This window comes from Bombus fervidus, chromosome 4 (assembly GCF_041682495.2).
Source record: "Bombus fervidus isolate BK054 chromosome 4, iyBomFerv1, whole genome shotgun sequence".
Classification (NCBI taxonomy): Eukaryota; Metazoa; Arthropoda; class Insecta; order Hymenoptera; family Apidae; genus Bombus; species Bombus fervidus.
Window position 1 is genome coordinate 2,324,375 of NC_091520.1, and position 26,742 is coordinate 2,351,116.

The 26,742-nt window shown below is 33.3% G+C and overlaps 1 protein-coding gene across 3 annotated transcripts in view; it reads left to right on the top strand.

The window, feature by feature from the left end:
• LOC139986778 (tachykinin-like peptides receptor 86C) overlaps positions 1 to 26,401 on the top strand; it is a 211,886-nt gene extending 185,485 nt beyond the window's left edge. For 2 of the 3 annotated variants that reach the window (XM_072002373.1, XM_072002372.1), the window contains exons 2-8: positions 4,783 to 4,996; positions 9,143 to 9,277; positions 13,743 to 13,823; positions 17,274 to 17,424; positions 19,596 to 19,792; positions 25,694 to 25,797; positions 26,185 to 26,401. In XM_072002373.1, coding sequence (XP_071858474.1) covers positions 4,783 to 4,996; positions 9,143 to 9,277; positions 13,743 to 13,823; positions 17,274 to 17,424; positions 19,596 to 19,792; positions 25,694 to 25,797; positions 26,185 to 26,303 — 1,001 coding nt within the window. In that variant the 3' untranslated portion in view covers positions 26,304 to 26,401. The remainder of the gene's footprint in view (positions 1 to 4,782; positions 4,997 to 9,142; positions 9,278 to 13,742; positions 13,824 to 17,273; positions 17,425 to 19,595; positions 19,793 to 25,693; positions 25,798 to 26,184) is intronic. The other variant, XM_072002374.1, reaches the window with a different exon arrangement.
• The last annotated feature ends 341 nt before the right edge of the window (positions 26,402 to 26,742 follow it).

Genomic DNA, 26,742 nt, shown 5'->3' on the forward strand with positions numbered 1-26,742 from the left:
TGAAGATTTATTTTTCGTTCGACTTCGTATGGTCAGTGACGTGAAGATTTTCTTTAGAAACTGACTGATTTTCAATATACGAATGCGACAATTCACTGAAAGGGACTTGATCCCGATTCTACAATGGCTGACGTACACAGCATAAACGCTAAAAAGGGGACTGGAATCAGATTTTGCAGAGTGTCAACGTAACGTCCTAAGCGGAGTTTGGAACAATCAGTAGAGCTACAATATTTAGCTCCATGTACAGGGTCCGGTTGAATAACAGGAACAAGCGGGCTTGAGGCGATTTCTTATGAAAACATAAGAAGAAACTATACGATAAAATTTTGTCGTATGACGCTTGATATAATAATATCTAATTCTGGACTGAACGAAGGTTCAAATATTTGACAGAAGATTAGTCTTCTTCTTAGATAGAAATTGTTAAAAAAACGTAGTCAAATTTGTTCACAAGATGCTTTAACCCTGGGAGAAATGCGCGTATTAGGCCAATTTTTCATTAGACATGTTCAAATTTATTTTCTTGAAAATGAAAGCTTAAACGGCCAAATTTTATTCCATATTTTTTACTTTCTCGATTCTTCGAGTAGCTGGCATTGCTACAATACATGAACTATATCCTGCTTTTTGTAATCACTCTGGCATTTAGGGTCACTTATTATACCTGTCAGAGCCAATGAAAAGACTCTGGTCTTGTAATAACCTGACCCGCATCTACTAATTGTCGTTATAATTCCCCGTTTTAGGTTTTTTCCCTTCGTATCGTAATTTTGCCTTTCGATGATTGGAAATGTTGGAATAACGATGGAAAGGTTGAATAGAAAGTATTTCATTGGTCCAGCCAAATTCAAATATACTAGAAAAACTTTCAAACTCGATCTTTTCGAAAATTAAGTCTTGGGCGAAAATATGTCATTCTTTATTCTCTTCTTATTTTTTCATAAGAAAGCTTCATACGTCCGCTTGTACATGTTATTCACTTGGATCCTGTATACGGTACACCATTGTCATTCGAAGTATGTCACTTTATATAGCAAGTTACGAGGTCCACTGCTCTGTACCTGAGCCCTAGTCTTAGCTATATACCAGTTTGCTTGATCCTGTACAAATATCTTCTTCCTATTCATGAAAGCCGCATTCTTGTTTCTCACCCTTGTTCTTGATTTTGCAGTCGCAATAGATTTATCCTAGCATTCAATACTAATAGGTTATCTGACACCGCATCAAGTTTATCCACGTGGTGTACTAATACATTGCAGGGTTGCATTGAGATTGTCGACAGTTCCATCGACATCACATTATTCCATCGGTCACAAGCTGTGATCAATAAAAGCTCTTACCAATAATACTTTCGATCGACAACAGCTTCCACTGACATTGATCGATATTTTTCTCGCAAACGCTGCTTCAGTCTGCATAGATTTAGCTTAAGACAGCAAACCATTCATTTTTAATTCATTTTTTTTGTACTAGTAAACACAATCATCTTTTCGTATCTATAAAAATTTTCTTATAAAAGCTTTCACTTCTTGCCCTATGTATTACACCTTATTGTATTTTAAGAACGTAAGATATAGCACTAGAATTATGGAAAGATGTATTATTATATGGCCAATAGCCTATTTCGCTAAAAAAAATTGTACATCTTTTATTAGTTCGACCTAGCTGACCGAAAGTGGACATAGTGTTCACTAATAATAATAATTACTATTGTAATTCATTATAATGCATGCGTGGAATAAAAATTCTTGTTTTTGAAATTACCATACACATTCGTATCGATGCTTTATATTATTTTAGAACTATATCAAAAGTTTAGTGTAAAGGAAACTATTAATTCCACTTATTTTCTCCTTCACAAAAGTTTACTTCGTACAAGCTGCAGCACAACACTCGTTGTCGTAAGGTGACTAGTATTACACTTCATTAAAAATGCAATCAACCTACCTACTTGATAAATCTACAGGGATAGATCAATATTTGTCTGATGAAATTTTTCACAAGCTTATTATATTATTAGAAATTTACCAGCACGCAAATTTATTTATTTAGATATCGTCATGCGCATAAACAGATTCGCGCATATAATAGAAACAATTTTCGACGAAATATGAAAAGTACTATTTACTTTTTTCGGGGACTTTTCCAACGGATATGAACGATGCTGGCTTTTCTGGATATATAAAGTTCGCATTATGTTTAAAAGAATCATTTATGAAACATAGATTCGCTTGTCGTATGTAATCTGAATATAACATGATTTTTGCAACATGACATTTTTCTTGAACCTATCTCTCGCATTACGGTAGTTGCGCGTTGGTTGAATATCAAATTAATATCCACCTCGTCCCTGGATTTTTTTTGTTAACATGTGCTGACTTCCGCTTTAATACAGCCTCCACAACGCATACTAACCTGCTGCACTAATCCTAATGTTTCATTAAATATTACTCGATGAAAGTTTTCTCTGAAAAAAATTGAATCTCTTTGAGCTTGTGTCCGCGCTCCACCAATTGTTGTTCAAATTATTATACAATTATTATAACTACGATCTATATTTATTTTATTTATTAATATTGCTATCTGTTCAATGAAGATACTGTTTAAAATGCTGGCCCTCTGCAGCAATGCAAGCATTAAATTAAAGAAGTGCGTTCAGACTATCAGTATTTCGAATTTCTCAACATTCTCGTAAGCAAGAGATTCACAGACGATCAATATATTGTATATATATTGTCGATACAGTATTGTAGGATTTTTTATTTATTTAAAATGGATTAAACAGGAAACGATGGTTATTTAACGTGAACTAAATACAGTAATGTGCTATAACTTAGACAATTAAACGCCTCAACGCTCTCTTTCACGCGGACCACAGTCTCTCACAACGCTGGCCACACTCTCTGACTTCTCAACTAACGACTGACAGTTAATTCGTCTTTCTCCCTTAAGCATCCGTTTATCTTTTCTCATAGCCCCGCAATCGTCCGTGGCCATGGTCACGCAGACCTTTTTTCCCGCATAACTATTCGACCGAAGGAGCCACGACACATTGATGGGCCTGTCAGCACTTACGCTTTCTCGCGATATTGTTTATGGTTCACCCGATATTTCTTAGGCCATTTGTCCACGATACTACAATATTGTTTCGCTTTATGTGGAATTTCAATTTTGTATTGTTTTCTTCTTCATTGTTGTTTCAATTCAATCATCTAAATAAAATTTGTTTAGTTTTGTAACTGTAGTGAATTGGCTTATATCCGAATCCGTATTTATATGTGAAATAGAAGTATTGTTTATCAACTTTCCGTGAATATTCGAAATATTGACAATACGTCAACCCGTCCTGTTAATGATGATGATATTGACAATATCGTATTGACAATATGTATTGATTCATTTTACGTACGATAATGTTGAGAACCTCGAATTTTCGACAGAGAATACGTTTACATTGATCACTTAAATTGTAGCTGTACATTGGTCTGTTGATATTTGTTGTTTCGCACCTACGCTTCGATCTCTCGGAATAAATGAGTGTAAACAAGTACGTGAAAAAAATGAAAACCTTTTTGATTTTTTGTAGGGATTTTCTCCAAAATGTAGCAAAAACGTGCAATTATCTAAGAACATTTTTTTTTTTAGCTTATTGGTCCCCTTACACGTTCCAGAAGTTTGACATTTAAATTGGGAACACCCTGTATATAGCAGTATCTACAAAATTTAATAGAATTAAAGACGAGCCTGTACATAATTTCAAAGGCATAAATAATATTAGTATAATATATCTGATGATTTTAATAAAGGACTAAATAAATCAACGTATTTCTTCTTTATCGTATATTGAAATACGTTTCTGCGCTCATAATTCGCAGTAATTGAATTTCAACATTCTGAAGCTTTTATCATGCTTGTTTCTATGCTTCGTCATAATCCGAATGGATGCACAAAATGTCCCCGGTGGCTAGCGTCCGAGGATACCAAAAATCAGTATGTATGGCGACACTGTATCTCACGAGAATCGTCGCTTGACCGCTTCCATCGGCAACAATATACAATCAGTATCCATCATACGCGTATCGCGATACATATGTCATGTTTATGCGCGAAATAAAAAAAGAAAGTAATATGTATTCTACGGATAGGATTATCCTGCATACGTAGAAATATACCAGCAATGAGTTTACTTACTTATATGGAAATACTTCTTCTGAATTCTGAATGAGAGTTATTTTCTACCTTATCTGCCGTGATCAAAACCTCTTTGTAATCAAGTAGTATTTGAAACATATACGTCATTTTTATATTTTTACAAAATATTATATTTACGCCAAAATATTATATTATATTTACTAATATTTACAAAATATTATTTTTCTGACAATGTTATCCGAATCATTCACATTGTTGAAAATTTGTTACTCTATGATATTTATATTGTTTTAATCATCCGAGGAAATCTAGTAACGTGAATCAGACACATGACAGACAATTGGACAGAAGAATAACATCCTCTAAATACAGTCAAATCAAAATATCTGTACGTAAAAAGTTACTAAAAGATTGTTAGACAAGATTCGTGTTGAGTATGTTTGTATGAAGTGATGCGATGACATGTCACTCATATGAAAGTATATCTCAACTATTCACTTGATGCCCAATGTTTTACAGATATGTATATTCAACAATTTCAGCGAATTCCTTGACTAAATTTTATAATAATGATAAAATGTAAATTTCCATAGGATTTTAATTAATCGCAGGTTTATATGTTTTCAGCACATCAACGGATGCGCACAGTCACCAACTATTTTTTAGTTAACCTTTCCGTAGCTGACCTGATGATGTCATTACTTAACTGTGTTTTCAACTTCATTTTTCTACTGAATTCTGACTGGCCATTTGGCGTGGTATACTGCACTATCAACAACTTCGTAGCGCATGTCACGGTCTCTTCAAGTGTCCTCACTCTTGTCACCATTTCCTTCGATAGGTAAGTTTCGATCGACAAAGTTCTTCAGTAGTCGAATTTATTATTATTTGTGACATTCTTTCTATGAATAAACTTATAGAGATACGCCATCTGTTTCTTGAGAATTAAATATTAATCGTACGCTTATGTAATGAAATTAAGGAATTGATAAAAAGTGGAATTGGTCAGCTTGGCTTCTGATAGATTCGTATGTCATTACATTAAAATATCGACTTTTATTAATAATTTCTTGATAATTATGTGGTCGATCGATTCCAGATTTCACACAAGGGTTACTTGTATCCCAAGTTAGTTTTGCTCGAAATTTGAGAGTAATCTTGAATTTCGAGCTGTGCCTAAGAACAAATTTAAAGAAGTTATAATTCCTTTTGGAATCCTAACGTCGTCCAAACTTTTCAACTTGCATATAAATGCATATCGTGTATATGTATATTTGATCACAATGATTAATCTGCATATAATTTAAATAGTATTACGAAGACAGTGATTTTATGTGTGAATTATAAACGTGTCCAGAAATAAATTATGGGAGCAATTTACGTAAATCAAACAATGGTTTCTCTGTCAGATGCAAAGATTTGATTACGTGCCATTTGCATTCTCGTCTCAAATTTTAATTATTTTCTTAGCGTAGCAGTTCCACCTCTGCAGAATGATTAAAATTGAAATATGTTAGAAATTGTTTTAGAAGCTGTTAATGTACTAGAAAGTACATAATAGTAAGATAATAGGAAATGAAGGGTGGGGGCATATGCAATTTCATTTCCAAGGAGGAGAAAACGTGCCTACGCTTTCTTCCTCCTCCGTTATGGGATATACAGAACTTTTTATGTTTTCCTTTCTAAGAAAAAGCCACACCATGTTAATATTCGTTTCGAAATCAAACAAAAACAATAATTCTTATTTTTTTTTCTATTTATTCAATACATTGCTGTGTTACAAATACTGCATACTTAACTATGGAAAAAAATTTAGGGCGACAATTAAAAGTATATTTTGAAGCAATTAGTGTATATAGGGATTAGAATGGGACATCCTGTACAATACTAACAACTGTCTTACAATCTCTAATTATTTTACCTTGAACAAGTTTTAAATTTATCTCTACGGATGCCGGCTGAATCGAAGAAACAATTATTACCCGTGCCGGCACGTAGCTGTCGACATTTTAGAATCTGGAATTATTGATTGTACGCGTCTTTCTATCTCAGCTCGTCTGTGTGTGTTGGCGATTCTTCGTGAAAAAGTTTCAAGCACGTATTTATATTTATAACGATACAAATTAATATCTTTCAGAAAATAAGCAAAAAAATAAGTATAATTAATATATATGCAATTCTAAGTTTGGCGAGAATAACTTACTCTTTGCTATTGAAAAGAAATGGCCGACTTTTATCAAGTATATTTATACGTATCTTATGTATGTTGGATGAAGGTACAACAGATCTTTGTACCAAAATATCATGTATATTATACAAATCTGCTGAAATTTCATTATGCTAGTGAGACACAGCTATGATGTAAATTCTGGAAAGTAAATATAAAGTAAAATGTGGAATCGATCCGATAATGTATATGAAAGTTGCAAGATACTTATTCCGGCAAGGACCAGATGACACTTCAGACGAAAGAAAGATGCATTGGAAAATGATATACTATGTAATACTTATGCGAAGAAACAGAGGGGTGTTTGAGACATTTATTATATACCTGTAGGGAAATCGATAGAGAATAGGCAAAGCAAGCGCATTAGCACGTATATTAGAGAGTTCAGGAGACGGGAATAAAATGGATTAGAGAAATAGAAAGACTGAGGAAACAAGTGAGCAATAGATAGATAAAACTCGGATCGGAAATAAACACAAGCTGGTGTGCAGCACAACGCAATATACGGCAATAGGTATGCACTACGATGCAATATAGTTTAAAAGGGGACTAAAAATTCGTTAGTGTTCACAAGTAAGTGAGATGATTGAATTTAATTATAGTATTCTGATAACCAAGCTATCCAACCACATCCTCGTTATTCTTCAATTTCCTAACCGGCTTTTCTACTTTTCTCCTCTAATCTCTCGATACTTTTCACATGGCTTTACGCGACCCTTAACCGATACTATCCTATCTTCTTTTAGCTTTTTTCACCTTCTACGTTTCCTGTTCTTCCTTCCTTTCACTTCGACTTGGCCACTTAACTGAGAACTGCTAACTTGATTTTAGTTAGGCCTTATCAACCAGGCTTTCAAGAATCAGTTTTTTTTTTTTTTTTTTTTTATTTGTTTTATTAAATTTTTACAATTTGTCCAGAAGGACATTTGGTAAAATGTTATAGCTTAGAGAATAAAAGAATAAAAAAAAAAAAAAATAAAAAATAAAAATAAATAGAAATAAATAAAATATAGCATGTGGATGGTTACCCCCAGCGGGGTTATGAATCAGTTTGCTTTCACTTTTTGCTTTCTCTGAATTTTCTGTGTTCTAGCTCTCCTCTGTTACGTCAGCTAGTTGTTTCCGTTTTACTTTGGTCTTCATTTTCTGTGTTTTAAAGGGTTTGCCTCTTCACGCGCGCAGACAGTACGTAATTGATTTCCATTGACTGACTTTGTTTCGTTGTCTCATTGTTTACGCGTACTTGTATACGACTTTAATTATGCAGCTTAAGATGAAAACATAGATTTTGACTTACTTTTTCTATCAGTGTCACCTCAATATAAAAGTAGTGGTAAGTAGCTCGCGATACAATTTTTTTATGAATATATTACGTGCATTGTACGAAACATTTTGAAATTTCGTTAGCACCGTAATGAGACACGCCGCGATTATGATAGTATAATTTGAAACCAATCCGAAAATGTATATAAAAGTTACAAGAAGTTAATGAAAAATTAGTATACAACATAAATAGTAGTCTTAAACGTACAATTAGAACTAAAGATGATCTTATTAAATATTGTGGCTTTTTAATGTGGCGAATAATTGATTATTCAAATATTCTGGTGACGTTCTCAAGTATATGCTTCATTTTCAAATTCAAAATGTAGTTACGATAGTCGTGTCTCGCTACAATGTTAATGAAATTTCAAAATCTTTCGTATAATGCTGAATAAAAAGTTTGTGGAAGTGTTCCATTCAAATACTTTTGTTAACCATGATGTATTATGTTGTTGTACAAGAAAGAACAAGATGAAGCGTTTTTATTGAAATAGAACCGGGCGGGCACATCATATTCGCGGACGAGATATCCTGTGACAAAACGTTCACACGATACTGTACGCGAGACATATCGTGTCGATTTTTCATTATCTATAATTAAATGTCGGTAAAAATAGGAAAGACTGTTTTTGTACATCTACAAATAATAATAACGTATCATATGAATATTTTGTCTGTAAATACAGAAAGGGTAAGATTAGCTAACAAACAAATTTATAGCTTTGATGTGAAGATAATGGAAATCAGGTTTGAAAAAGTATTTAAGTCGCTGACAAATAAAAAAAAAAAGAACCACCACAATAGAATTACAAATTTATAGGAAATACGTCATAGGTATTTGCGAGAAAATTAAAACAATTTTTTTTATTTCGAAATATCAATAATTGTATGAGTTATTGAAGCGTTTCAGATTGTTTGCCAATAAAAAGGATATTTCTTTGTCTGATAAAGATATTTTTTTGTTAAACAGTTGGAACCTAGTAGTTAACCCTTTCTGGGCAAGCATATTTGCACATTATCTGTGAATAAACTCGTTTATATCCACATTTAATCTTTTCACTGTTCTAGTCTTTGAAAAAATTTGAAAAAATTCTGAGATACTCGTTGAAGTATTCGCTATATTATACTGTCAGTTTTTAAGTCGATCGTTTGAAAGGTTTCTTAAAAAAAATTAAGATTTGCTTAAAAATAATAATTCACAAATTAAATCTGTGATGTAGTTATCTTTGGATAAAATTATTTTCTGTACATCCTTCCAGCACGTTCAAAAGCTATCAAACACAAATTTTTTATAATTAATCAGGCTAGCCATTTTGTGTACATATGTATAATTACTACTAGCGACTACTAGTACAACATAAAGCTGACACATAAAAGTGACACATAAAAACGACAGATCTCCGTTAAGTTTATAAATCCTGTGATTGTCTGTTGCAGATATATGGCCATTATGAGACCTCTGAAACATCATATGTCTCGAAAAAAGACGGTAATGACTGTTTTTCTAATATGGGTCATCTCTTCAACTTTGGCTGTGCCATGTTTGTTATATTCAACAACAGAGTCTAGAAGGTAGTATTTTTAAGTTATTTATATATGTTCATTTAGATGATTAATTACGCAATTAGTAAAATAGAAATGATTAAAAAATAACTGAACGCGCTTGTCGTTGTAAGGTCTTTGAAATGATGCATCAATATATTTCATTTATTATATTTATATTATATACTATATTTTATATATATATGCTGAAATATTCGCAGCAAGACTGTTATTAATGAATTTATGTATTTAACTCTACGGCATGGGCTACTAGGAATATGCTGCACTCGTTACTCCAATTATTATTCCAACTCGTTATATCAATATATCAAATGTTCTCATAAACAAATTGTAAATTATCTTAAGGAAGATAAAAAGCAAATGAATTTGTGGCAAGACTTGACTACTGAAATAAATACAGTAAATAAATAAATGAAAGAGAGATAGAGAGAACAGTTGCTGACAAAACATTTGAAGTTTTTTTTACTTTATTTTCTCACGGTAAAAAGATTGTAGCAAATTGTAAGGATTTTCTTAATTAACACTATACCATCAATTTAAATTCCTACTATTTTTCACATTCAATTTAACACTTTATACCTAATACAATGGTTTGCTTTCATATTTGTTCTTTTATGTCGATGTCATTTACTTCCACACATCTGCGAATATATTTCATTATATAACATAACACATAATACATTTTGTTTCTCGTCGTCTGTGTATAAAAAGCTCTTCAGAGTAAAGTACGTTGTTACGTACGTAACCGACCAGCCTAATTAAAACATCTCTTGTTCTCTCTTGTGTTTTTAAAATATTTCGTAGACATTGCAACAAAGGCCACCCAGGCCTAATGCAGTCAATCGGGTATAAATCGAACACAGCATTCGAAAATACAGAAAATCTCCAAAGCCTGAAGCCACAGATCCACGGAGGCTAAGCCAATCCAAGTTAAACCACGCTAAAATTACCAAAGTTCCTAACAAAAATCCCTTGTATCTGTTTCAAGAGGCAGTCTGTAACACATAGTACTTCAGGCAAGAACAAAACCAACATCTATGCTTCCTATTCCAACCAAGTTCCTTTCTCAAAAATCGGTAAATATGTAAGCTCAATATTTCAGAAACTAATCGAAATCGATCGTAGGTTATAATAAAAGGTTAATGAATTCGTTTTCAGAAGCATTATCAGATGAGGACCGAAGAGAAATATATAACAGTTTTGTTCGAAAAAACGAACTTGGTCTTCGTACCTCGGAAGATAATAATATAAAAGGATTCGTTAGGCGATAAAGGACTGTTCTGAGTCTAGAGTTACTACGGACATACTATTAGGTTGGCCGAAAAGTTTCTTTCGTTTCATACGGTGATAATAGATGAACAACAATTTCTGTTTTATATTATTTTATTGAATTAGGTATGTTCGATTTCGTTATATCTCTGTTATTATGTTCGTACATAATTCAATAAACTAATATAAAACAAACAACATTGTACGTCTGTTATTTGTTTATAAAACGAAAGATACTTTTCGGACAACCTAATAATATATATAATTACTATTACACTGACGAAAAGATTTTCTACAGTAAAGTTTGAGATCCACTGAACCACGCTATATTACCAAAGTTTTTAACACAGACCCTCCGTATCTATTTCAAGAGACAATGCTTAACACGACACTTCAGACCTGAACAAGACCGCCATCCGTGTTTCTTATTCCAACGAAGTTTCTCCGTATTATTGTACCACCGACTTGTTATCCTTTTTTACTTTTCCCGGTGTCCTTTTCTATGTCGTTGTGCAATATCCAATTAAGACACGACATATTTTTTGGAACGATATAAGAAACACAAGTGTTGGATTCTAAAGTCTTTTATAACGCAGAGCGCGGTATTGGAACTAAAGAGAGTGTTGGACAATAAGGTGCCATAATAAATTATGTTTTAAGTAAATTAGGATTTTCTATGAAATGTGCTGGTAACATGGTCCTTTAAAATTGGACTGAAAGATCGGACAATAATTGTGCCGTTTCTCGTAGGAAACAGTAAACTGTACAGTAAAGCAAAACAATAGATAAATAAGTATGATAATATTAGGATCTCTCAAGGATTTTTAAAGTTTAAGCATCGTAGTGTTGCTGTTGGTTTATATTCCTGATGTTTTCGCGTGTCGCTGAGAAAGCAATTGTCTACACGTGGCTAAGCACATGATACTTTGTAGAAAATGTCTTGAAGACGTTCAATATTTTTTTCTCCTTTCCACTGTTCCATCATCCCGAGGACAAGAGACGTTTGGGTAGTCGGTTAAGGATATACAAGAAGTACATGATGGAAGAAACTTTTCTCAAAGTCATATTCTCTTACAATGTTTCAAGACAACGAATGTCTTTTAACGTAATCCATATATTTCAGCTTCGTAGTATCCAACATCAGATCATATTTGACCTCGAAATAAGCTCGAAGAATCAATAAACGAATTAAAAAATTATTACTACTTACTGTGCAAATAAAGAATCATATATATAATATTATCAGAATCAGAATATATATAAATACAGAGATCGCGAGTAATCAACCACTGTAGAAAGTATGAAAGAATGTAATTAAGTGTTGAACATCTATGTCATCAGAAATGAATGAAATAGTCTAATATCTTATATGTAGTACTATTAAGTATTTGTATGATTACCGAGAGTCGTCATTTGAACGTCTAATTTAATTCGAATAGAATAATTTCTCCAAATAATATTCTCGTTGATCCTAAATTTCTTAGTGTGAGTACAAGATTATTTAAGTCGTATTATAATAGGTGGATGAATTACATCGATCAAGTTAAAAATATATGATAACATTTAAACTAACATCGGTGGTTTCGAAAAATTCTGAAAATTAATAATTTGGGAAAGAACTTCAATTGTTATATATGCTCAGTCAAATAGTAGAATTTTATTCTTATTAAAGTTCTTTTATACGACAAACAGGGGAGATATTGAGTATTCTATTTCTCGTAGCTCACTCTGCATATAGAATAGTCGATAATAAAAGAACGTTTCTACAAACAAATTCCGGAATAAGATAAACCGGAAGGATAAAAGAGCTACGTTCGAAGTTTTTTATAATACTTATTGATAGATACCTACTTCAAAATTAAGGGAAATATTCCTGAGATCGAGCAATTTTACAAACAAAAATAAAATAAAGGCGAACATAAGACAAACATACAAAAAATTCATTAAAGATTTCGTTTATTACTTAGTATCCCTTAAATCTTTGATACTGTGCAATCATTACTATATAAACGAATGTAAGGCAGCTAAAGCGACGATTTCAGTGATCGTTAAACCCAACGATAGATGCTTAGAGGCTTATGCAAGTCGTAGAGAAAGAATCTATGCCATTCTACGCCATTAAAAGGCCCCACAGTTCACAAAAAATATAGCAGATTTATACTTCATGAAATTCCGAGTATAGAAATTTAATGTTCTTTCCAGTCCGCGAAGTTGCCTCCATAGAAGTAATTAGAAGAGTAAGGCAACAAACACAACGAATTCTATACAGATAAAAAATAGCTTTGACACAGTGTAATATTAACATAGACAGGCTCATACACAAGAGTTAAGCTAGACTCGTAAACGTTTTTTAAACACAAGGATGAACACTATCCATTTTCATACTTTTGCTTAAAGGCGATGCTTACAGATGCCGTAACTTCTTTTTGGTTAGAATAATGTTAGAAGGACAAAGCCAGTTCGACAATAAAAATAAAATATCAGCGTGATAACTTAAACTTACTTCAGAGCAAAGTGGAAGCAGAAGACAAGGGTGAAAAAGTGCAAACGCATATTGGAGAAATAAAGTACAAGTAAAAGATAGATTGGTAATAGATGAAAGAATGGATGAATGGAGGAATGCATGAATGGACGAATAAAGGAATGTATGAATGGACGAGTGAAGGAATGTATGAATGGATGCATGAAATGAAATGGGAAGAATGTCTATATAAAGAGATTTAAAGAGAAAGAGAAGCGATAACGAAAGAATTGATATATTCTTATGCTATTGTAGTTACTTGTTTAATTTTATTTCGTGCTTGTTTGCATCTGAATTTTAGCTAGGATCAAGTATCGTGTGCATTATATGTATAATGTATATGTATACACGATCTTTGTTGTCTTATTCTGCTTAGTGATTATTTACATAAGCAAATTCGTGAACTAAGGGAGATATTAATTGACTTCACTCGGAATTTCATAAAATAAGTTTTGATATTCCAGATGTTGATTTTACGGATCTGTGTAAATAAACAGATCTAATGTACGATCTGCGATGTATCATCTGTATCCTCCTGTTGTTTGTCAAAAACACTTTTTGAATAATACAATTTCGTAAAATTAAATACATTATATATTATATATTATTATTATTATTATTGTTATTATTATTATTATAAAAGTGCCATCTTTTCGTAATGTCAAATTTACTGATTAATTATAGGTATTCGAATGGCAAGACTAGGATTTCGTGTTACCTGGTATGGCCAGATGGAACTTATTTGCACAGCAGAATTGAATACTTGTAAGTGTAATATGTATTAACCATTATGATCTTGTGTATTAAATTATGTTTCTAAGATATATTTTGATATAGTAGCAACATTCTTTAGACTTTTCGGTACAAGCAGCGACTACAAACGTTCATAAATCAGCACTTGTAAGATCTTACGAGGCTCTAATCATTCATTATTGAATATGCAATGAATTCGATGACTGACTAAATAGTCAAGTATCCGTAAGCTCGCGTAACTGATTGTAGCCATTTCTTAGGTCCCAAGTAGCATGATAGTTACTCAAGTTATAACGTTCTGGAAAATTGAATTATAATATTCCTTCATTTTGCAAGATTTCCTCCGCTATTCAAGAATTGCGACTCGTTGTCAGTCAGTCGTTGAATTTATCATGCTTTTAGCACTTTCCGGATTGTATTATAGTACAGCACCAATGGAACTCATTCGGGAAACGTACGGAAAACAATTTGATTCTTCGAGCTGGTTCTTCAATATTCATGGATTGTGATCTAGTACAACAATTCATTTAAGCAGAATTAATGGATTCTTGGATTCTTGTGACATCGACATGCGTTACGAGAAATAGCACGAGTCATTTGTTTTACGGAGGGTAGAGCACTTTGTGTCTTTTTTTGCGTCAATCCATAGCCAGTGTAGTCTACCACCTTCATCGATTCAAAAAAGACTGGAATCATGTGGATGTAATAATGTGTCGACCGATCTCTGGTCAAACCACTGAAATGTAATCGTTTGATCCTGCGACTGGACTAATGTAAACTCAGCCAAACGCATATTGACATAGTTTAAAACGAAAAATAGTTTAAAATTATCGGTAGCGTACCTAACATTTAACCTGGAAACCTCCAAGAACTAAGAAAAGCTGCAAGCTCTTTGGCTAAAGGAATAAGGAAAGGAAGAAAAGAGGAATACAAGGGAAGCTATCTGCTGTAGTCTACGATCCTTCAATTGGACGCAGAGGATATCATCATCTAAGTAACGCCAAAGGACAAACTAAACTAATAATAAGTAGTGTAGCTCAAGCATTTGCCTGTTCATTCTTTCTCTACTGCTTCATCAAGCTTGGGCTTCATTTAAATGAAATGTTTCGAAAGTGATTATTTAAATAATATATCATCATATTTAGTTAGATATTGTCTTTAAATAATTATGCGTTACTTTACTTGAGTAAACAAGTGATGTTTCTTCGTCGATACGCGATTTACCGTTTGCTTTTTTATTAAAATCCATATTTGTCGGTGTGAAATTAACCCAGCTCGAGAAATATTCATTGCCAAGGTATACGAAATGAATATCGCGATACGGCTTCTCACAAGAATCGTCGTGTGAACGCTTCGATTGCTATAGACGTATCTATCACGCGCCTACCTCAATCTTCTTCAAAGACGAGATAGTTATTTGCTTTTCATATTCATTCGTTTCTCTTACAACTGCTACGTATTACATATTTGCTACCAATAATAACTAGTAACCGAGTTGTACAGAGCAATTTATAAACGAGGTAAAAGTGTCGACTTTCGCAGATAAATAGTTAATATATGTCGGAGATGAAAGGACAACGGGGTCCCCCGTTGGAATTACTTGGGAAAACCTCAATAGCATTCACGAAATAACCCAGACACAGTCATTCGAAACTTGAGACAATGAGCTTAGGCTCGAGGCGACAACCGATCGCCGAGCGTAGCCACGGTCACGGGATGAACGTTCCACCTAACAGAGAAGTGCCAATATTATGAGACACACGTTGTGTTAACAATCAAACCCCGGGCAAGAGGAATGTCGCAGCTACGCGGGTCTGCCTAGCAACGGTGGCTGCAGTTTTGTTGGTATCCCAGGCCAACGTTCAACAAAGCGAACGCGATCGTAAGGAGAGGAAAGTTTCCATCAGTCAATTATTCTTGTCATCTCCTTGGAGAGTTACACATCGTCGAGAGAGCAATATACCGAGCGTCACAGCGAACGTTACTTTTGTGCATCAAATTCTATTCTGAGTTTAACAAAGAGTTAGCCCGTGGACCGTGGATTCGCTATATCGAATCTAAGGTCATTGCCGTTAGCGTCTAGTTACCGCGGTCATTGGTCGATCTTGTACCATCTATATCCGTGATAATAAACGCAGTCTCGATTGTGCAACAACGATGAACAACCCAGGCGAAGATTCATTACACGCTCCTAATCCAAGCCTTAACGTCAACCCGACATATATAATAAGATAAGTATAATATATAATAGATAATATAATTCGGATAAATTGCACGTTAACAGATCTCACGTAATTTCATTCCATTAATTTATTTTTGTTGAAGTGATCGACAATTCTAGGAAAACTACATTTGGTCTTCGGTTTTCTCAAGCGCCGAGGTATAGCGCATAGACAAAAGAATGCGTCGACGACAGACCATAAGCGGCACACGTGCGACGTTGGTTTCAGCGTTCTTTTAGTCTCAGGGTAACATTGCTAGCGTGCGGATCTGGACCAGCTTACATTGTATTCCACACTTTGTACTTTACATTCACAATAAATATATACTTTCAATACCTTACAATTTACCCACGCGTTTCTTTGATTTCCACATATATCGAATAACCTTAACAATTTTTATTATCTATTTCTTATTTAATCTATTTAAGGCAACAAATTTGAATAAGTAAAGGTTTCAAATTACCACGTTGTTAAAGTCATTTTATTCTCCTGATCGTTCGATAGCTTTATAATTCTGACTTGCTTGAACGTTAAAGTTAAAACTGACTGGAATGTTCAGATATAATTGATCGATGACAGCATTGAATTGATCCACTACTGAAAAGAAGCTATTATGCGAACATGTTTCGCTCACTCGCGCTCACATTCCATTGTGTAGTATTGTGGAGAAGTAATAAAACTTGTGCAATATCGCGAAGTATATTCGGACGATTTCTGTCAGTGTTATGGAATTTCCCCGGGGTTTGGATTTTATATAACTACGTGTATTGCACCACGCGACTCTTTTAATTAATTCTTAGAAAATGCTGGATTTATATCACGTTTTCAGTTTTTCACGAAGACCGCGAAAAATTCTGTAAATATTGTAACAAACGATGAATACACACGGTCTGCCGCAAAAGTCTACATGCCTATCGAATTTTGCGTATCTTGCGACTTATCAAAGAAAAACGCATTTTGACATAATGTTATTTGTACTTACATATCGATACAGTTATTATTTGTGTATTTTTGATACCTACGCCTTAGATACTATTCGCACATCATAATTTGCGAGCTGTTATTGATAGTATTGATTTGATATCGATCCGATCACTAATTTCAAAGATTTACTTGTTAGTAACCTGTAGTAGTTGTAAAAAATAAGCTTAAACCCTTAATTATAGGATGAAACAGTTCATATATCTAAATACCATGAAATTATTTTAGTATTTTCAATGAAGTATTTATTTTGTTACAGTTATAACATCGTATTTTTGAGCGTAACGTATCTAGTACCTATGGCGTTGATGGCAATATGTTATACCTTAATGGGTCGAAAACTCTGGGGCTCAAAATCCATAGGAGAGCTAACGTATTACCAAAAGAAATCAATAAAATCTAAACGGAAGGTAAGGACTGTAAGGTATATAAAATCGATGATAATATTAGAAAGATAGGACTATAATATAATTACAGTGGGTATGAATATTTTTACAAAGCATGCATATATATATATATGTCGGAGATGAAAAGACATCGGGGCCTTTCTTTTGGAATTTTTGGGAAGATCCCCAATACTTTAGCCTAGACTTTTTATTATAGCTGTACTTAAATAACGAAACTTAGAAGTAGTTGTTTATGATTTAATCCGATTATATTCGCCCGAGATTTATGACAGTAGGTTTGGGCTCGAAGTGACACTATTGATCGCTAAACGTAGCCACGGTCACGGGATGGACGTTTTTACATACCTAACAGATGTATGGAGTAGTCGTATAGCTCTCCTTAAAAATATAATTGTAGTGGCACACGTGTTCGAGGACAAATCAAGGCACGTGTGGTTTTGCCTCGGAGTATCGATATCGTAGGACACACACATATTGTATTAATAATCAAACTCCGGGCAGAAGCAATGTCGCCGTTACGTGGAACCGTCTAACAAAGGCGATTGGAATTTTATCGTTAGCCCCTCGATCAATATAATATAAACGAACGCGATCGTAAGGAGAGGAGAGATTCATCAGTCTGATTCACGCGCGATCTCGTCAACGAGTTACACACCGTCTTTACGATCAGTGAATACCGAGCGTCCTAGTGAACATTCTTGTATCTTTTATTGTTTCAAAATATACTCTACGCTTTAACAAAGAGTTAGTTGAGCCTGTTGAGTTGAGTTGAGTTAATTTTTTTCAACTGATCGTTGATTTGAACAACCTTTAGAATGAATGGAATTTCATTCATTAAAGGTACTTAGATAATGTAGGTCCAATTATCGTCGTACCTTTGTTTTAAAAAAAGTATGACAAGAACGCAGAATCTAATTAATTAAATTTTTCTTGGGGCAACCGATCACTCTCTTTCTACTTAAAAGTTTAGCTCAGAGGAAATCCATTCCAAAATATTAATCGATCCACGTGATAATTCATTGAGAATATTAAATCAACATTTTCTAATTTTGATTAATCTTGATTAATCTTGATCGATTAATTCAGAGGTGGTTAAAGGTTTTCATCGGATTAATACTTAATTTGTTATCAAAGAGCTACGAAATATTTGTTAACATGGAAAATGATTTTTGTGAGAGCGTTTTTTGGAAGATTTAATATAGCTATTAGAAAATTTTTTCTCAACCAACAAATAATAACAATTAATATAGCACCATAATTCAGAAGTAAGTTAAGACAGTTAATAATACGACAGAAAGACTAGCCGAGTTAGCGAATTGATAATTAGGCAGCGAGAATGAAAAATAATATAATAAGTGCCGAAAATTACTTTGAGACTATCGGACATGGCAGAACGACTTTTGTTGAAATAAAACTAGTACCACTTTTTTGGAATTTGTCTTTTAGTGCATATTATTTGCCTCATGAAACTCATTCAAACGTATTTATAATATATGTAGAAATCATTTTTTTCTGAATTGAAACCAATTATACAGTTTTATTTTTTTTTATCACATCTTCCATTATCTCCTTCATCAATGAAGATGCATGTCAGTATCCATGTATGTGCACATGTATCTATAATATCTCATGCATATTATGTCCTGAGAATGTACTATGCATGTATGTACGAGTATAGTATAGTATATAGTATATAGTAGTATAATATAGTAGTATATGTATGTACGAGTATTCACAAAAATTGTAATTATTACTATACTGCAGAGATTTATGCATTTGCAGAAAATATAAAAATGCATAGTATTCACATGATATGCAAAAATACATAAAACATCTAAAACAAATTGCTCATTATAATTATTTGATGGGTGGGAAAAAGTTTCTATACAAAACACATCTTTTTTCTAGCTACATCCATAAAGATATAAAATTACATAAGAATACATAAAGTAGCCGATACTTACAGTTGGATAGCAACTTACACAGTTCAGGTGGATTTTTCCTAATCGAATATTTCATTGGAATATTGCTACTTATGAATAATTCCATGTAGAATATTTCGTTATTTTAAAACAATTTATACAATTTATAACAATAAATCGATATGTACAAATCTAATAAATTTCGAACGAACGATAGACAAAACAATATATAGTTTTCACATTTTCTTACAGGTTGTGAAGATGTTTATCATCATAGTTGTGATATTCGCCATCTGTTGGCTACCTTATCAAGGGTTTTTTATTTTCGTCTATCACCACAGGCATTTGGCGGAAAATAGCAACATCCAACATGTTTATTTAAGTTTCTATTGGCTCGCTATGTCAAATGCCATGGTAAATCCTATCATATACTACTGGATGAACAATAGGTGAGTTTCATATCTTGATAATATCTTGTTTCTAAAAAAGGTACATCTTAAGATGGTAAAGAAGATGAAAACGATGAAACAAAAATATCTTGTTAGCATGGTATTATACAGTATCGATAATCGATATTCCATCGAAACATTGTTGAAACCGCCAAATGCATTGTTTGAGATGATGAGAGAGAATTAGGTAATTAAAAGTCAAAAGACGAGTACTACAACAGACGTTAATTACGTCTACAGTTAATATGAAATGTATCCGTACGTCGACCAGTTTCAAACAACTCTTCGTAAAAAATCAGTTTAGTAAATAGTTTTTATAAAACAATAGTATAGTAATAGTATTCGCGCAAAACTTTTAGAATAGACACTATGCAGGAGATCAAATGTACTTGCAAACATAATAAAAAGCGTTCATGAATCGACTTAATTCGTAGGGTTTACGAAAGAATCTATAACGCATACACCACTCTTTAATAATAATTAATTATTTTTTTTTATTTATTGATTATTTGTTTAAATTTTTACAATTTGTCCAGAAGGACATTTGGTAAAATATTATAGCTTAAAGAATAAAAATATAGCATGTGGATGGTTACCCCCAGCGGGGTTCCATTTTCTAGGTTGCCTATTGCATCTCTATTGCGAGGTCTGCGGGATGCTTCCTCTTCAGTCTTCTTTCTATTTTGGTTCTATTTGTTTCAGCAACCAGCTGGTTTGGGTGTGCTGCAAGTCTTTCTTTGTACTTTTTTGCGTATCTAGCGATTTCCTCTTTGACTGTTGGAATTTTTAGATCTTTTCGTATGTTTTCATTTCTGACGTACCATGGAGCGTTAACTATTGTCCTTAAAATTTTTGCTTGCTCTATTTCTATTTTGCTTATGTGACTCATTGCTGCCGTCCCCCATAGTGGGACTCCGTATGTCCAGATTGGTTTGATTATTGTTTTGTATATATTTAGTTTATTCATTATGCTTAATTTAGATTTTCTATTAATTAACCAGTATATCTGCTTCCTTTTTGCACTTATTCTGTTTATTATTGATTTTATATGGTGCTTCCATGTAAGGTGTGTGTCTAAATGTATCTCCTAGATATTTGACTTGCTTTGCTTGTGCTATGTGGGCGCCGTTCAGTTGGATATCTGGTGTTTTTCCTTTTCTAAGTGTAAATGTTATGTGGTTGCACTTGCTGGTGTTCGCTTTTATTTGTTTGTTTTGCAGCCATTTTTCTATTTTTGTAACGTGTTCTTGTAGTAGTGCGGCGGCCGTTTCTGGATTTGTATGCCTCACTAGTATGGCCGTATCGTCCGCAAACGTCAGTGTTTTGCTGTTGACAGTTGTTGGTATATCTGCCGTGTATAGTGTGTATAATATTGGTCCTAAGACAGTTCCTTGCGGTACTCCTGCCTTGATATCCTTAATTTCAGAGTATGCATCATTTATTTTTACTACAAAGGTTCTGTTGTTTAAGTAAGATTTGAGTAGTTTGTAGATTTGTTCTGGAAATTGCTTTTCGATTGTTTGAAGAAGTTTTTCATGGTTAACTTTGTCGAATGCTTTTTCGATATCCATAAAGAGTGCTGTGCAGTATTGTTTTGTTTCAAGCGACTGTAAGATTTCATTGACGAGTCTATACATTTGTTCTATTATGGAGTGTTTATTCCTGAATCCAAATTGATGGTTCGGTATTAGTTTTTCTTTTTCTATTGTTGGTTTTAAGCGGTTATATATTATTTTCTCTAATAATTTGGAAAACGCAGGTAGTAATGATATCGGCCTGTAGGATGCAGTTAGATGTGGGTTTTTGTTTGGTTTGGGGACTATCTGTGCTATTTTCCATAGTGTAGGAAAGTACTGTATTCTTACAATTGCGTTAAATATTATCGTTGTTAGTCTTATTGCCTTTGGGGGAAGGTTTTTTAAGATTTTCCCATTGATCAAGTCAAATCCTGGTGCTTTACTTGTCTTTGTTGCCTCAATTAAGTTTGTAACTCCTTGCGCTGTTGTGCTGAGTATGGTGCAGCGTTTATCAGTTGTGTTGCTGGCATTTTCCACTCCTTCATTTGTTTGCCATCCAGGGATGCTGTTATTAATTTCATACGGCGAAAATATATTTTGTAGATGCTTTGAGAATTCTTCTGCCTGTTCTTCGTTGGTTCTGGCCCATGTGTTGTCCATTTTTCTGATTGCTGGGATTGTTTTTATTGTTTTCTTAATTTTGTTAGTGACTTTCCATAGAGAGTAGTCGGTATTCTCATGCGCGGATAGTGATTCGATGAATTTTGAGAATTCGTTATTATGATGTTCCCTTATTTTATTCTTTAATTCCTTTGCAAGTTTATTTAGGTTTTTCTTGTTTTCTCGTGTTCTCTGTTTTTGCCATTTTGCTTTCGCTTTTCTTTTTTCCCTGATTTTGTCTAGGATGTCCTGCGGAATAATTTTTGATTGCCTGCTATTTGTTTCATAGGTGGTGGTTGCCCACGCTGCTTCCTGTATTATTTCTGTCAAAGGTGCTACTGCCTGCTCAATGTGTTCAGGTGTTTTCAACGGGATATTGCAGTTGATTTTGTTTTCGATTAGCTCTTTGAAAGTTTGCCAATTGGTGGTTTTATTGCAAAGCGACTCTGACTTGTTATAAAGTAGTGGTTTGCTTGTATATTCTATTATAATTGGTGTATGGTCGGAGTTAAGCTCGAGGCTGGTTGTTATTTTTAATTTGCTTACATTTAGCCCTTTTGTTACTGCAAAATCCAACAGGTCAGGTATTTTATTGGGGTCTGTCGGCCAGTACGTTGGTTTTCCTGTAGATAGTACGTTGAGGTTTTGCTGCTTCTAATGTATTTTTCTAATGTTTTACCTCTCGGCGTGTTAATTCTCGAGCCCCATAATGTGTGCTTTGCATTAAAGTCTCCTGCCGCTATATATTTGTCGCCTAAGGATTGGAAGTACTCTTCCAATTTTTTTTAGTGTCATTTTGTGTCTCGGAGGTACATATACTGCTGACATCTGGAAGTAATTGTCATTGGTTTGTATTGTGACAGTGGTTGCTTGTAGGTGTTCTTGATTTGTTTGACTATGTAAGTGATGCTTGATGTCATTTTTTATTATTACTGCAGTTCCTCCATGTGCTTTACCTGAGGGATGTTTGGTATCGTAGATGGTGTAGTACGGTATTTTCATGTAGTTTTTTAGGGTGAAATGTGTTTCTGAGACAAGTAGTATATCAATATTATTTTTATACAAAAATATTTTAGTTTCGTGGGCTCGCTGTTGCAAGCCATTGGAGTTCCAGACTGCTATTTTCAAAATGTCCATCTCTATTTTTTACTTAGCAAGTTTGTGAGTAGTTGTAACATGATTGTTGTTTGTTGTGTTTGTTGTCTTAGTATTGTGTTTAGCTCACTTACCATTTTTCCTAACATTTCCATACCTTTAATGGATTGTTTGAGCATTTCTTTGATTTCTGTAACGTCTTCGATGTTATTGTTTTGATTCTGATTGTTTGCAAGCGTTGCTTGGCTAATGTTTTTGGTTACTTGTGCGTAGCTTCGGTTACCTTGGGGATCTATGTTTCTGTTTATAGCGTTTAGTTCGTATTGTGCTTTCAATGTTATTTCATTATCCGTTATACTTTGTTGTGGTTGGTGGTTATTGTATGATCTGTTGCGAAGTGGAGAAAACAGTTTACGTTGTATTTGTTTCCTTATTTCACATCCTTTGTAGCTGGTTGGGTGGTTTCCGTTACAATTATAGCATTTAACTTCTTCTATTTTTCCTGTGTATGGGCAGTGTATTGTTAGGTGAATTTTTGCACATTTAACACATGCCGGGCTTCTGTTGCAATAATTTTTTGTGTGTCCGTATTGTTGGCACCGCATGCATTGTGGTATATCTTTTTTGTAGCGTGGTGGTTCCACTGTTACAATTGTATTTAGTATTTTTTTGATTTCATAAATTTCCTTGTTATTGGTTCTGGGTTCAAGTTCTATTAAGAATAATGGCAATGGTTGCTTCGTATCGTATCTTGTCATATTGTTTATTGCTCTTGTTTCATGGCCAATTTTTCCTAATTCTTCACTTAATTTTTTTGTGTTAGTTTTTGGATGTAAACCTCTTATAACTATTTTATAGCTCCTTTCCGTTTTGAGTTGATACGTGTGGTATATAGCATTTTTTTCCTTTAGTTCTTTTATCACTTTCCTATAAACTTCTGGGGTGTTTGTTTGAATTTTTACTTGTTCTAATTTTGTTTGTTTTATTGTGTAGTTATCCTTCCCGGCTATATTGTTTAGTAGATCAATAAGCGGATCTATTATTTGGGCCTCAACAAATATTGGTGGTGGTTTTGATATGTAAGGTGATTTAGTTGTGGTTTTGCTTGTCGGGTCATTGTCTATTTCTTCCGTTAATGAGCTGAAGGAGTTTCTTAAAGGTAATTCTTGCAGCCATCGCTGCTTTTCTGTATTTGGGTTTCCTGCAGCATTTTTGCCTGAAATTATTTTACGTTTTTTGCTAGTCTTCGCTAGTTTCCAGTTTTCGTCCTGGTAACTTATTTCGTTGTCGTGTCTGCACTCCTCCTGTCTCCACTGCTCTTCCATTTCTTCTGTTTCCATATCATTTTGGTTGTTATTATTTTGCTGTTGTTGCTGTAAGCCTGGTATATCTGACGACCCCTTTATATAATATTTTCTCCTTTGGTTGCAATCTTGATTGTTGATATCTGCTGCTGCATTGTTTGTCACTATCACTATTCGTAGCACTTCTCTGAATCACTTGACTGGAGCACACGTTTGCTTACACATATCTGTTCGCCTCGGTTGCCCGAGCGATACTGAATAATTAATTATAGCAGAGTATTTAAGAACGTTATCGACGCTAGCAATGCATAAAATTCCATTCACTGAAAATTACCAATAAAGAACGTCATAAAAATGTGCGAAAACTTCAGCACAGGAAAAATTTACCTAGATCTGCATTATTAATGTAAAAGTTTACTTTTTCGAGAACTGTACCTAATAGATCCACCGCATGTATAATTCATAGGTATGGAATTACGAAAGACTGTAAAATATGATTCTGCAAATGAACATTCACAGAATATTCATTAACTTGGACAGACTATTTATCATTCGAATGATAAAGTAAAATCTGAAGATGCCATAGAAATTAGAGATCATCTCAAAAGTAACTTGGACGTTAATCTATGTAACATCTGTGCAGCTTTCTAGAAAATCAAAGATATAATATGATGTACAATATGATAAAAATATTTTGAAAATAAAGCAAACAACAACAAAAATTTGGAATTTACGCAAATAACAAATAACCAATGGACTGGCATTAATCACTGGCATAGAATTATTTTTATAGTAAATACATTTTTATTGTACAAATATGTTTTTGCAAAGTATCAAGCTACTACCCCTACTACAAGGATAGTTACAGAAGCCAGAAACGCAATTTACAGTTTAAGCTCCACTTCTTTTGTTCTACTTAATTGAAACTTATGACAAAAATCAAGGGTATTCTGTACGTTTGTGATTTTTTTCAAAATTTTTGGCTACAAATTTGATCCTTAAAAAATTCGGAGAATTTTTGTAACCTGACTTTATTTTGTGATTGTCCAGTGAGCATGTTTATATCTTTAGAGTATTAGTGTCTTGTTATGATTCTTAATGTGTAACCTTTTTCAAATGTTTTGAAATGAGAAACATAGTTGCATAATTTGCATAAAAATGTCCATAACTTTTATTAGTAGGTATTAATAATCCTATCGATAAATCATATTTAAACAACACGTTCAAAATATTCAACGAAATTCACTGATTAATTTTTTAAAAACAACTACGTACGTATATGAATCACGTAGACTGTAAATTCATGTCTTTTGATTTTCTTACAGGTTTCGGCTCTATTTCCAACTAATAATATGCAAACGTACATACTGCGACGATTCTCCAATGCATGACTTTGTAAAACGAACAGATGTGATACCTTACAACTCAAGTAAGCAATTATTGGATTATATTATATTTTACAGATAGTTCATTGCTTAAGATATCTGAGGGATATTTTGGTTAATTTTTAAATATCGATAACTAATAAATAAGACCTCAAATGCAATATTTTAAACTTTTCATTCTCGTGATTTTGGCATTCGTTAGATTATGACTTCTGTTAGGAGACTTTTATGCATTTGTTAGAAGGATTTGATAAATTTTTTACTATCGAACTATCAATTATCGAACATGTCATTTAACTCATCATTACATTTTTATTTTCGGTATTTAGGAAGTTATTAGTTGATAATTTACAACGAACAATAAAATTTGCGTTTAATACTACCAGTATAAATTTGATTAATTGAACATAAATTTACTAATTTATTCTCAGGTCGTCTTAAATCCACTTCGATACGTTGGAAGCATAACATGCCAAAGACACAGATGCAAAATATACGAATGCGATCTATATGTATAAACGATCACAAACAAGACACAACTACCGTCTGATAAATAACATGTAAACAACATAATAAACAAATTTTGTTTGTAAATAGTAAAATCTTGTGATGATTGTAAGTATCATAATAAATGTTAACTTATTATAACTCTGTCCTTGTTCTTGTACCTATCTAATACTATATAACGTAATACATTATAACGTAATATTGGATTGGCAACTAAATGATTGCGGATTTTGTCATTACCACTTAATGTATATAGTATATATTATATAGTATTATATTATGGTGTATTAAATTTATTCGAAAGTATTAGAATAGTTTATTGGACAAAGTGATCGATTCGAACTGTACGTAGTTCATAACGATGCCTGCGAGCATGGATGGACGATGCATCTGGAGAAATGGACTGTGACGAATAACAACGTGCAGCAAGAGGATTAACAAGGGGAAGAAGGAAAAGAACGTTTAATCGTTGATAATGAGAA